We start from the raw sequence: 13,383 nt of genomic DNA, 5'->3' as shown, positions 1-13,383 counted from the left end.
CTGTTTAGATGTTGTCTAACCTATGATAAACATCGATGAAAATAGAGGCTGCATGACAGGGCTGCGGCTCGTTCTGACGGTTGGTTCTGATGAACGGTTGACAGATTTTTCAACCAGATTAGGCCTATAACACTAACAGTTTTAACTTAAAAAGTAGGCTTTATCTTCGTTCGATCATAGTGTGATGAAATATTGATCCCTCAAGTCACTGCTCAAGACAGCAAGCTTTGCAGAAAGTCAAAAGAATTTGTTTTCCAAATTAGCCATAGATAGGATACAGTTTTAGATGAAATTAGTAAGTTACTTTTTAGGAAAGTTTGCGGAGTAAGGTAAATATGAAGTATCGTAATACCTACCATAATTCAGTGTTTCTCAAACTTTTTTAGTCCATTGCCCCTTTTTGTTATTGAAATAAAATTGTGTCCCGGGTCATTCCATGCCAAATGAGCAAATGGGTTACACCACATGTCATAGATTTTTTTGAAATTTGGCATACTTGTAGATGTCAAAAAAATATGAAGAATACAAAAAAAATTTTGAAAAAATTTAAATATTAGCAGAGTTATGGTCATTAGTAAAATCACCATTTTTGCCTGTTCCGCTTCAGTGATGTTGTCCAATTTCCTATAGTATTTCTAATTTCTTAACCTATGATCAAACAAAATGGCTGAACATTGCTAAACAGACATTTTAAGATCCAAGGAAACCAAAAATGTAAATTAAAAAGTTGACAGAGAACTTCTTGATATGATTATAAAGGTTTCAACTTGCTACATGCATTTTTCGGAGGCCAAACTTTGAGGGCCTATAAAAAAAATGGGTATAAAAATTAAGAACTGAAATTCACATGTATTGGACTTATACCAATACTCTTTCATGTCAAATAAAAAAATTGAATTAATTTTGATAACTACTATGATAAAAGCTAGATTTTCTGACTTGCAAATTTTGACCTTTTTTACACTCATTGTTCAAGATTTTTGTCTATGACATCACAATTTACATTATTGCTTGTGGATGACATCACAATGTATATATTGTTTGTCATAATGTAGCTCATGAATGAATTGAATACTGGTAATACACTAAGGTTTAACGTTGTAGGCCATGCACTATAGTAGTTATCATATTATTAGTATTACATTAGTTTTACAATAACACAATTGTTATGGATTCATCACAGCATTATGACATTGGAACAAAATAAGGTATTGTACCATAAAAATTCACTTTGCTAGAAGCATTGGGTTTTTGGACATTGGTGGACTTGCAGAAACAGATGAACATGTTTATTATGAACCTTGACATTTCTCTGCTTCAAGCAGGTAGACGGGCTTTGAACACTTGAACAGTGGGAAAAGTATCTTTTCTAGTTGCAAGATCTGTGGAGCATGTTAGGAATAATACATTGCTAATAGGACAACCTAAAATTGAAATCACAGTTAAAAGAGTAATTAACTCAATAACTCTACAAGTTACCACTACTATGGTGCATGGCCTACTGCACTAAACCTTAGTGTATTACCAGTATTGAATTCATTCATGAGCTACATAACAATTGTCATGACAAACAATATGAAAATTGTGATGTCATCAACAAGCAATAATGTAAATTGTGATGTCATAGACAAAAATCTTAAACAATGAGTGTAAAAAAAGCCAAAATTTGCAAGTCAGAAAATCTAACTTTTATTATAGTAGTTATCAAAATTAATTCAATTTTTTTATTTGACATGAAAGTGTATTGGTATAAGTATAAAACATGTGAATTTCAGTTCTTAATTTTTATACCCATTTTTTTTATAGGCCCCCAAAGTTTGGCCTCCGAAAAATGCATGTAGCAAGTTGAAACCTTTATAATCATATCAAGAAGTTCTCTGTCAACTTTTTAGTTTACATTTTTGGATTCCTTGGATCTTAAAATGTCTGTTTAGCAATTTTCAGCCATATTGTATGATCGTAGGATAAGAAATTAGAAATATGACAAAAAATTGGACAAAATCACTAAAGTAGAACAGGCAAAAATGGTGATTTTTCCAATGCCCATAACTCCACCAATGTTTGAAATTTTTCAAAAATTTTTTTGCATTCTTTATATTTCTTCGACATCTACAAGTATGCCAAATTTCAATAAAATCTATGACATGTGGTGTAATTTTTCCAAAAAAATTGCTCATTTGGCATGGAATGACCCTCCCCCTAATTCTGTCAAGTAAAATAAACATTGATAATAGAGTGATAGACAAATTTAGTTTTGAGAATTTAATCAACGAAAAATGGTTGGTGACGGTTTCGTAGGATAGAGTCGAAGATCACCCCTTTTATGAACTAGCAAGCGATTTCTTTGGTTTGAAAGCATCAATCTCACAACCGAAAACCCCTTTTCAACCATATATAAAGTAGGATTACGACAGAATCCATATTCTAGCTTCTTTCCAGAAAAGCTAATTTTTGCCAGCAACCTGGCACCAAAACAAATCTTATCAATCGTTTCTGAATTTAACTCTTGACCTAGGTTTTTTTTGGTCATTAATTGGTCAGGTCATTGACCGATTTTTTAGCAAAATGTCTGAAAAAAATATAGTCAATTCGGTCAAAATGTCCGAAAAAATATATAGTCACTTCAGCCGGGTGTTGCAAGGTTGAGTGTCGCTGATGAACGTTGAAGAAACGTTTGTCTGTTCTAACTTTTCTTAGTTAAAACACGGCAAAGTTTTTCAGCGAAACTTAATGTTGTAGCTAGTCAGGAAGTGCAAATTTTGGTTTGTATCAGCTCATTGAAAGGAAATATTTCCATCAGAAAAAATGACCGAAATAAATAAAAAAATTTTCAAGTCATTTCGGACAAATGACCGAAAAGTCTCAGCAAAAAAAAACCAGCTTTTGACTCATTATCTGTTTGCAAAAATTGCATTGAGATTAAAGCCCAATCAACATCTTTTCAAAGATGCAATCCTCGATTGTACTTCTTGAATTACCGGTAATGCTCTATCGGAAATTAGAGACAGGAAAAAGACCCCCCCTGGAAAACCAAAAATGCGATACAGGGATCAGCTAAAAGTATCCCTCAACCAAGCAAACATTGGTCTGAAATCGTTGGAACAACTTGCTGGTGACAGATCAATTTAGAGGGAGATCACTGGGGAAGGCACATAAATTTTTCAAAAACAGATACAAAAACTAAGCAAATGGCTTAGAAAAATAACATATTACAAAACAAAAGCTAAAAAACGCATTTCCCACCCTCTTTAGAATGTGACTTTTGCCCATGTTTTTTCCATTATACTAGACTAAATTGACCTCCAAAGCCAAATCCGACTTGAAGACAAAACCAATGCCCAGACACAAGCTGAAGTTGACGACATTGCAGTCTGTAACTTTCTTTTCAAGATTTCAAATCCTTTGTAGTCCATAAAAGCACTTCACAAATAATTTATTTGAAATAATTCATGTAAGGAGAAGGTCATTCAAATTACAAGCTACCAAGATTGTAAGCTATAGACCAGATGCAAGTTCTCAGCTCTTATGAAATCTTGTAAATGCTTTAAAGCATTTAATAATGCTCATAATATTGATTCAAATTTTGTACAACAATGGTATTCCTTATTTTGCTTTATCAAAGAAGCATGCTTTGTTAAATTATTTTTTCTCAACATAACACAGTTTACAGAAAGCTTTACTGATATATATCATGATATGTTTCAGCATTTAAAAATTGTGTTGAATATTGGATATATACTTGAAATGCCATTTTTTGGAAAGAAATCAAAACCTGCAAAAGCTGCCCTTCCCGTGTCTGGGAAATATGTGAAAAAGGAAAATACTAAATATATAAAAAGTAATGGTGCTTTTTCAAGTGTCAATACTAGGCTAATTTCTTCCTTGTATTGGATAGACTGTGTAGTGTGTAGCCTCTGAGATATCAATTGTGATTTATTAATCTTTATTAAAGTGTTCAGTTAGTGGTGATAGTCAATAGTCGTGTGTAATGACTAGGGAACTTTTTCCACAAACTGGTAACAAACCGCTACTACCACAGCAAACCTGCAACATCAGGCTAAAACATGTCGTTTGTATGCCGGGCTGGTGCGTCCTTTAAGCAAACTGGGCAGCGCCTAGGACACAGCCTTTTGGCGAACTAAGCAGCCGCCTAGGGTGCATTTATTAGTTTCGTAACTTTTTTTTGAAATTATTTTTCTTTACAAAAATGTTTTTGTGGTTTGAATATTGTCTTGTTGCATGAACTGTTGGCCTATACTTTATATATATACAAATTGATAATAATTACAAATTGAGCAAGTTGCATGGATGGTTTAAACTGTTGAGATCCTGTACAACCACATTGTAATTGCTAGTGTCAAGGGCGATTAAGTGGACCAGCTGGCTGGCCGGTAGCTACTAAGCATAAATTTTGGGCCTTCTCTAAAAAAATACATCTCTGAAAAGTTTTTATTCGAAGAAAATATAAGTATAGGCCTAGTTCTGCCTTCCAACAAGGTTCTGGGTACCTGAAGCGATCTCAGGCCCAACCCAGGTCCAAAAGTACTTAGATCTAATTAACCACCCATGTCGATGCTAGCAGCTCCAATCCACCCAGCCTCACTAATCATTATGCTTCCTCGTTCGACATGGCAAAAATGAAGGGAGCAAGTCTTTTAGGCGCTGACAGTTAGGCACTGGTCTAATAGGCGCGCACACTGTGGCGTCTGGATATTTAGGTGCGGAGCACTGTGGCGCCCGGTCATTTAGGTGCTATTCCTAATAAAGTCTGTAGATTGTATCAGATTGGTAGCTTGCCAGAAAATTATATCATGGCTTCAGTGAGTGAAGCTGCTAAAACCGGCAATGCTTTTCACACAAAATGTTATATTGAGCAGAAAAATATATTGTTGTTTTATTGATTTATTATTGTTTTATTTGTTGTTAGTCCAAGTTTGCGTTGGTTAAAGCTTTATCAATAAATTATTCAAGCTTCCAACATTATTGAGTTCACTTTTTAGTTAACTCTTTTGCGACCACGGACGTATACACACGTCTTGGGATTTTTGCCATGATGACCAAGGAAGTATCCCTACGTCCAAGGTTAAAAGGTAGCCTATTTCAAGCAAAAAAAATAATGTAAATGATGGCAGATCCATAGTCTTTGCCTGTCCTTTTTTAACTAATTAAAAAAAAATTTTGGCTGTGCAGTTATCGGATGAGGACTTCTTAAAGATGGGGACACAGTGGATTTTTTTTCTTTCACTTATTGGAATTGGCAGTCAAAACTGGCTAGGCAACCCCTTACTTTGGAATTTCTCGATCAAAAAGACTGTAGGCTAAATTACGTAAACTTTTTTCTTAAAATTTTCCAAATTTCTCCATAATCATTCTGCTGTACCTCCTAAAGCATTGCGCGCAGAAACGAAGTAAATTTTTTCTCATGTGCAGAATTGTTTTGGCATTCGATTATACTACATATATTTTCAAATTATTTTATCATGCTTGGGTAGTAAAGATTATAATGAAGTACACTTTTCTGCCAATTTTTAATTTTTTTAGAAATTAGAAAAATACCGTTTGGAAAGTTGCTAGTTGTACAAACATACAATGTTTTAAATTTTATTGCAAAGCTTTGCATCTTCGGATAGCTGAAGGTGTATGCTTTCATTTGATGTCAAGATTGTGCGTCTATGTCAATCACATGACATGTTTTTACCGCGTAAATACAACAGATTTGTGTGAAAAATGTCTGGTAATTTAGATTAAATATAAATGACTTCTGTTCGGGATGGATTGGCCATGTGACGAGAACGCGTAAGACGCTCTACTACTGTTCACATGAATACATTTCTACAGGGCATATAGGCTACACCTTGGCTACAAGTTGCAAGCATAATGGTGAGACTTTGCTCGTTATTAAACCTAGTCCGGGTTTTGACGGAAAACTAAGTTACTCTTCACTCAAGCCTACCGCCCGCTTGAGTACAGCCTACGGTACATTTTTTACTGATGTTTAGTTATTATTTGACCTAACTAAAAGTGAACTCATACATGTTCGGAAACTTGAACAATTTATTGATAAAGCTTTTGCCGGCGCAAACCTGGACTAACAACAAATAAATGCTGAACACGCGCATTAAAAAAACAACATATTTTTCTGTTCAATATAACATTTTATGTGAAAATCATTGCCGGTTTAAGCAGCTTCACTCACGGAAGCCATAACATATTTTTCTGTTCAATATAACATTTTGTGTGAAAAGCATTTTCGGTTCAAGCAGCTTCACCCATATATTTTTCTGTTTAATATAACATTTTGTGTGAAAAAGCATTGCCGGTTTAAGCAACTTCACTCACTGAAGCCATGACCAACAACGCACACGCATTAACAAAACAATATATTTTCCTGTTCAATATAATATTTTGTGTGAAAAGCATTGCCCTACGCCCCTACCTACCTGCCAAGCTGATACAATTTACAGACTTTACTAGGAATAGCACCTAAATGAACGGACGCCCTAGTGCTCCGCACCTAAATATCCAGACGCCACAGTGTGCGCGCCTATTAGACCAGCGCCTAACTGTCAGCGCCTAAAAGACGTGGACCCAAAATGAAAACAAAAGTAAATTTTGTGATAAGTATTGCGTAAATTTTAACTAGCATTTATCTTGGAACTGCCATTCATTACCGCAACGCAATATACTCCACAACAATTTGAGTTACTGAAACTGGAAAGAATTTATATATTCCTTTTGTTGTTTACTTATCACACTAAAATGTTAACCAATGGAGTGCCGAAATTAAAACTTGCTTAGGGTACAAAATAGCCTTACGTTGGCTCTGTTTGTATGTATACTTTGTAGAGTTGTACACTTGTGAATAAATAACAATCATGCTCCTAAAGGCGAAACTCAATTCTTTAAATATATTTTGATTGTAACTCTCCATTCCAGGTTCATCTAACCAGACAGGATTTCGACATGGGCCAACTTTGCAAAAGAGAACACAATCCACCACAGTCAGTGTCACATCAAGCACTTCATTAAATACATCACACTCCAGTTCAGTAGTTGATGGAAGACCCATTCAAACCGCTCTTCATTATAATGAAAAGCTTGTTGGCCGACCTATTGAGGCTAGTGTACCACCACATCACCTTCAAAGCCAACCTCCTCTTGTACTTCAACAACGACACCATGGTGGGTCCATGCCTTCTATACCAAATGCAACAATAACTCACAATAACAGTTTTACGAGAATTCCACCTGAAACCTATCAGACACGATCAGTCATGAGTGTTCCTACTGCTGTGGATAATGTTCACATCCCTCAATCTGATGTTTATGCTCGTTCATCTCAGCAAACCTTGCCTTCTCAAGACTTTATAGCTGCCCATAATGTAAACCAGAGCAACAGGTCACCAATGCACCAGCAAAATGCTCCATTACGACAATATGGAGCAAGAGATAATCTGCAACATGGAATACATGCAGCGGTTAAGCAGCAAATGCAAAATCAACCTCCTCACCACCCCAACCCATACCATTATCAAAGCAATCCGGTCATGCAAAACCAGTATGCGGTCAGCACATCACAACCATACAACAGTAGTATGAGAACAAGCACAAGTTCTAATGCGCTTTCTGATGATCACCAGAAACCTCCAATGTCTCAGATGCAGATGAATCTCCGACAGTCCAAAGAATCCCTCAACAATTTCCCTCATGCTGGAACAAACGCTGACAGAAATAATGATTATATAACTCAGGTAACTCTTGAAATGGTTGTAGGTTTTGCTTTTTTCATTCGATTTTTACGCAAAAGATGTGTCAAAATATTTTCAATGTTCATTATTGGGTTTTTAGATTGAAACACATGTCCAGTTTCTAACGAGTGCAGTGTACTGTACATGCAGTCTTTGTTGTATGTGGAAAATTACTTACATATATATTTTATTATACTTTCCGTTGCAAATGTATTTCAGCAAAACTTTGTTCATTCTCGCCCTACAATGCCCAATCATCAAGTGATGCATGGGCAATCAAAAGAAGCCTCACATCACTCTTCAGTCTATGCCAATCCACAGCTAGTTCACAGTCAAGAACACCTTGACCAGTCCGTCGTACAATATCAGTGTAAGGAAAAAATCTGTCGACCTGAAAAAAGGTTTTATTTTTGAGTGAAATGTTTCTATGTCGGATACATTATGAAGCCAACTTAGTGTTAAAGTAGTGACTGCAACTGATTGTCGCTTGTACAACTCGCCGCTGAGTAATCTCATTTTAAGACTATATGACGTTCCCACCGGGTAAAGTTTCATTGATCACATCTTGTCTTGTGTAGATTTAGGTGTTTTTTTCACCATTGTTAAATTTCTATCACTAATATATCTCTATCCATACAATTTAACGTCTCGTGTTCCTCATATTGCAAGGGTTGGATGCCAACGAATGTCTAATTTGTCTGATCGGCATTTCTCCATGCCGCCCAATCACGAGGGTCTACCGAAATTATACATATTCTAATCGCAGATCTCTCCGAATGTTGCCGAACCAACGTTTCTTAGAATGTCCTTGAGGGTTATTTTATTAATGTCAAAGCACATTATTTATGTCATGCACGTCAAAGGACTGGATTTTCTTCTAATATATTTTTTTTAATTTGATAATTTGACTGCCATATTTTATATAACTTTAATTTGCATGACCATGACCTGCAGTTGGATGCTTATCTTGCAAAGTATCATAGATCACTTTTAGGTTGCCTAAAAGTAACTGGTAGTGCTGTTTGAAACGAAAGTATATTGATCAACACAAGGATTTTCATTCACACAAATTTTCCCAGTTTCGTTTACCTCATTCAAACAATTTCGTTATGCGCTGGAACAACAATCTAAGAACGCATATAGTGTTGAGAAATTGAAACTGCCCGACCTCGTCACATATTCTGTGAAAAGTTAGAAATAAAATATCAAGAATTTAGAACTGCTGTTGATCTGTGGGCGGCTAGGATGGGTTACAAACCTTGGCAGTTTTGTGGAGACTTCTCCATTCTTGCATTGGACGTCATAGACGTCAAGCAAGCAGTTGTTCAACATTATGAGATGAAAAGTAGTCAATGGTGTCAATACAGTGCGTAACAATTGTGCTTAGACAATGGACATGTAATATATTATTCAATTGTCGAATGTCGATTAAATTTCACGTTCATTGGTCAAGTTTCAATCCTTGCGTTTTCTTGTTTTTAATATTATGCTCCATTTGTGATACAAACTTTGTTGAAATCCAATTTTGTTACACTAAACATCTGCACAAGGCGAGATATGCTCAATTGAAAATATGCATTGCGTCAAGAAATATCTCGGTGAAATGCATCGTAGAAAAGCGTTTGCAGTTTCACTTTTATTTGTAACTCTTGTTTTTCCTCAATAATTGCAACAAAACTTCACACAGTCTTATATTGAAGGCTGATTTTTTAGTGCAGTGATTCACTTTTTCTATTGTGGTAAAATAAGTTATCCTTATTGACCAATGACCATCAAGTCTGGGTTTTTTTTTTGCTGAAACTTTTCGGTCATTTGTCCGAAATGACTTGAAAAAATTCGGTCATTTTTAGTCATTTTTGGTCATATATAGTATCTTTTTTTCGGACATTTTGCTAAAAAATCGGTCAATGACTGATAAATGACCGAAAAAAAACCTAGCATCAAGATTTGTATTTTAAATTAAGGCATTATATACAGTAATTATAAAAGACAAGGTTAAATTGTATTTAACTGTCAAGCGGAGAAGTTTGGGCCACGCCCACTCATTTATTTCTCAAACTCTACAACTCTGTTTGACGTCACACTATACTATGGTATATGATTTATAAGATTGCAAGCGTTTTATGAATGCCACAAGAAAAGGAAATATCAATGATTTTCTGTAAAAGTATCCACATCAATGTTTTTACTTCCAGACCAACAGCGACGGGACAATTTGCCTCCAAGTAACGAAGATGATTTACCTCCTGGATGGTCAGTTGATTGGACTATCAATGGACATAACTATTACATAGACCATAACACGAATACAACTCATTGGACTCACCCGCTCAACAATGATAGTTTACCTCCAGGATGGGAGAGAGTGACTTCCTCAAAATATGGAACATATTATGTTAATCATGTGGGGAAAATGACCCAGTATGAACACCCCTTAGCCCCAAGGTAAGATATCTTTGTGTTACGATAGAATAGACAAGTTTAAATTTCGAAAACAATTCGTATGAATTTTACTGAACTATTGAGCAAGCATTAACACTGCATTTTATAGCTTAAATTGTCATCTATTGCTCTAAAATTTACACGTTTTTAAAGCGAAGATTTGATTCACGATTTACTTACCGATTTGACTTTGTATGATTACAGACAAAACAAATCCAATCCTGGTCAGCCCCTGCCGCCCGCCGAACCGAGTAAACAATACGACACCTGGAAATTGAATCAGGTGGTTCCTGCCAATCCTTACCTCAGCACAACAGAAATACCACACTGGCTGCAAGTGTATTCGAAAGCACCTCAAAAGTAAGCCACTAGTGTAGAATTGATTGATTTAGAAAAATACGTGAATGATCTGTCTAATGTCGCTCGGTGATTCGGGGCATAGGGAACAGTGATTTTCCGTTGTTTGGAACATTCAGCTCACGATCAGCTTCCCGATTATGTAGATGGAAAGCTGCTGCCACAGTTTTGGTTTCGCTGAGTTTCAATCGCCATTTTTGGAGATAAGCTGAGAGGGCTTTATGTCCCGGCTCAGGGTGTTTTCCACTCCACATTCCACAAGGTCTCGGGATACTGTCCTGATTAGAGATGGTTAAAAACGTTTTTTATTTTTAATCGTTTTTTACCTTTTATTTGTTTTTTATATTATTTTCAATCGTTTCATACATTTTTTCAAGTAACAACTGTTTTCAATTATCGTAACAAGGAACTGCAAGAGAAAGAGTTGAATTATAGTTGCAGAATCACTTATTATAAATTAGTTTAATGCAGTTTTGACTGTTATATAAGTCAGAGGTGTGGTCGCATGCTCAGCAAGTGGTACCAATGAACCACCCAACTTCAAGTGCTGCCAATGATGATGAGGACTGTTCGGTCCCAATGGCGACCATGTTAGCAGTCAACCTCTTTTGCTGCTTATCTTAATTTCTTTTGTTAGTTTTTTTATTTATTTTATTCCTGTCATTTCTTTCATTGCAAATAGCCTATTATGATGAGTATTATATGGAGTATGATGATGTTCTAAAGTCTAAGTGGCGAATCTGCAGTCTAGTCGACTAATACACGTTAACTTATCAATAAAAAAAAAAGTAGAGAGTACCAAACAAAATTGAAAAATTCAAGTTCTTTCAATTTAAATTTAATACATTTGAATTTGCCGATTTGGTTTGGTACTTTATACTTTTTTCATGATTTTATCACACACTACTGGATCATTGGTTGAAGTCAAAAGAAGACAATGAAAAGTTTAGTGACAAAGTTTTATTTTGGCAACTTATCCATGTTTTGATTATTTCAGAACAGATATTTCAGAGAAGCAAAAGTGCAAATTTTGTTCCAACATTTAAGTTTTAGACAAATTTTTGGTGCAAAAAAAACAATGGTTTTTTTAGTTCGTTTTTTTAAAAAAAAAAACCGGAAAAAACGACTCACATTTCTAGTCCGGATAAATGGCTTATGTTGTTTTTTTGTGGTGATGTGTTTTTCCGGCCAACAGAGAAGTACTTACACATGATAAAATGTCTTTAAAAGATTTTCACGTCACATCGCCCATGAGGCAAAATGTTTCTGTGGTAAGATCCTGATTCTCAATGTTGACACAACTTTGAGGGCAGTAACTGAAAATAACTGCGGCTCTCTGGAAAATAATTGATGTAAAAGCTTGAAAATTGCAGAGCCAAAATTGCAAGTTTTACGGAAGGAAGCCAATCTATCAATCACAATTGTCTAAACTTCAGCGCTTCTCTACAGGTTCGATAGCAAGCTTCGATGGGAGTTATTTCAAGTTCACGAACTTGATTGCTTCGGTGAAATGTTGACAATGCTCATGAAGAAGGAACTGGAACAGATTGTGATGTCATACGAGACAGCGCGGCAGGCAGTCGTGGCGGAACTGGCTGAGAGAAATCGTCAGCAAGGTGTCAGCCAGTATGAGTCGAACGTATGAGAGACCGGTAGCCAATTGAAGGGCTCCGGTGGTTTGTGCGATGCCATATTTTCCGCTGGCACGTGAAAAATAAAGTTGTAACGTTGAATGTAACTACTTCTTTTAATATTTTTCAACTCCGTTTCTTTTTTAGCGTTTTCATAGTGTGTTGTGTGTACCGGTATTCTTTAATGCTCTTGATATTTTTATGGAACTTGTATTTCACATGTCGTGTGGACGGCAGACTGAAAGCAATGTTTGATTGAGTTTAACTGTATATGTTCGCTTTCAGTTATTTTGAAATGAAATCTTGTTTATTTTGTCTTTTTTATGGTATAAATTTTACATTTGTGGCAGCAATACGTTTGCTTTTAGTTTCTGCGGGTCATGGGTCACTTTTTATCGTAGTTCATGGACATCGAACTGTTTTCCGCAAACAGTTGTATTCAATTCCCATGTAACTTCGCAGGGCACAAACATTGAACTTATGTTTTAGCTTCAGCACAATATTACTGCTGGCTGATGTAGGTCAACAAGCGGAGAAGTTTTGTGCCCTTGTTAGTAAAAGATGAAACAAGGCAATGTAAGCCCTACTACCATTTCTGCTACATCAACATTGATGCTCTGTACAAGACCAGGTGTGGTGGAAGTAAGCTTTCACTTCATTCTCCATAAAACTTGCTCACACAAAACCAAATGATGATGTCTTGGAAACCTTATCTACTTTTTTACTAAAAATTTAGCAAAACGTCAAGTTATTACTTATTTTTTAAATCATTGTCAAATTTTTATTTGTAAGATTTCAGTTTGTAGTGACGTCAGTCTTTGAAAAAAGTAGAGAAGCAGGAAAAATTCTCGATATGTTTGTAGCCTACTGTACAATATTTGAAAAAAAATCACGATTTCATAGCAAAGGTTTCTATAAAAAATCTAAATGTTTCAATCTAGCGCCTTCTGCAATCTCACCTTTCACACGATCACTCCATGGCAAGTGATTGAGGCAGATTGACAACATTATGCTGGTCCTTGTGTGATAATGATCAGCGTGTTGGTAACTTCGGTGCTCAATGTTTCTCGTACTCCAATTGCAAATACAATCTTATAAAAAGTTAAGTTTATACCTCAAAAGCAACCTTAGATGTTCCTTATTTTCGACTATCGTATGAATTGAATATCCTAGACCGACAAAACATGATTTTACTTGTTTTTAGC

The 13,383-nt window shown here is 35.6% G+C and overlaps 1 protein-coding gene across 1 annotated transcript; it reads left to right on the top strand.

The window, feature by feature from the left end:
- The first annotated feature begins 3,744 nt into the window (after nt 1–3,744).
- LOC145772619 (uncharacterized) lies at nt 3,745–12,556 on the top strand. Its single transcript, XM_082584483.1, has 6 exons — nt 3,745–3,838; nt 6,937–7,751; nt 7,968–8,118; nt 9,944–10,193; nt 10,395–10,550; nt 11,997–12,556. Exons 1-6 carry the CDS (start codon nt 3,745–3,747, stop codon nt 12,190–12,192), a joined length of 1,662 nt encoding a protein of 553 aa, XP_082440609.1. The 3' UTR covers nt 12,193–12,556.
- Nucleotides 12,557–13,383: the final 827 nt, after the last annotated feature.

This window comes from Aplidium turbinatum, chromosome 6 (assembly GCF_918807975.1).
Source record: "Aplidium turbinatum chromosome 6, kaAplTurb1.1, whole genome shotgun sequence".
Classification (NCBI taxonomy): Eukaryota; Metazoa; Chordata; class Ascidiacea; order Aplousobranchia; family Polyclinidae; genus Aplidium; species Aplidium turbinatum.
Note: the sequence above shows the minus strand (reverse complement) of the source record. Positions and strands in the feature narration are given on the sequence as shown.

What these genes read in the sequence shown, in the direction of transcription:
- LOC145772619 (XM_082584483.1), top strand. Translation starts at nt 3,745, where the DNA reads ATGCCATTTTTTGGAAAGAAATCAAAACCTGCAAAAGCTGCCCTTCCC. An exon ending in ATAATGATTATATAACTCAG is followed by an intron (nt 7,752 to 7,967) that starts GTAACTCTTGAA and finishes AATGTATTTCAG; the next exon opens with CAAAACTTTGTTCATTCTCG. An exon ending in TATTCGAAAGCACCTCAAAA is followed by an intron (nt 10,551 to 11,996) that starts GTAAGCCACTAG and finishes GCTTCTCTACAG; the next exon opens with GTTCGATAGCAAGCTTCGAT.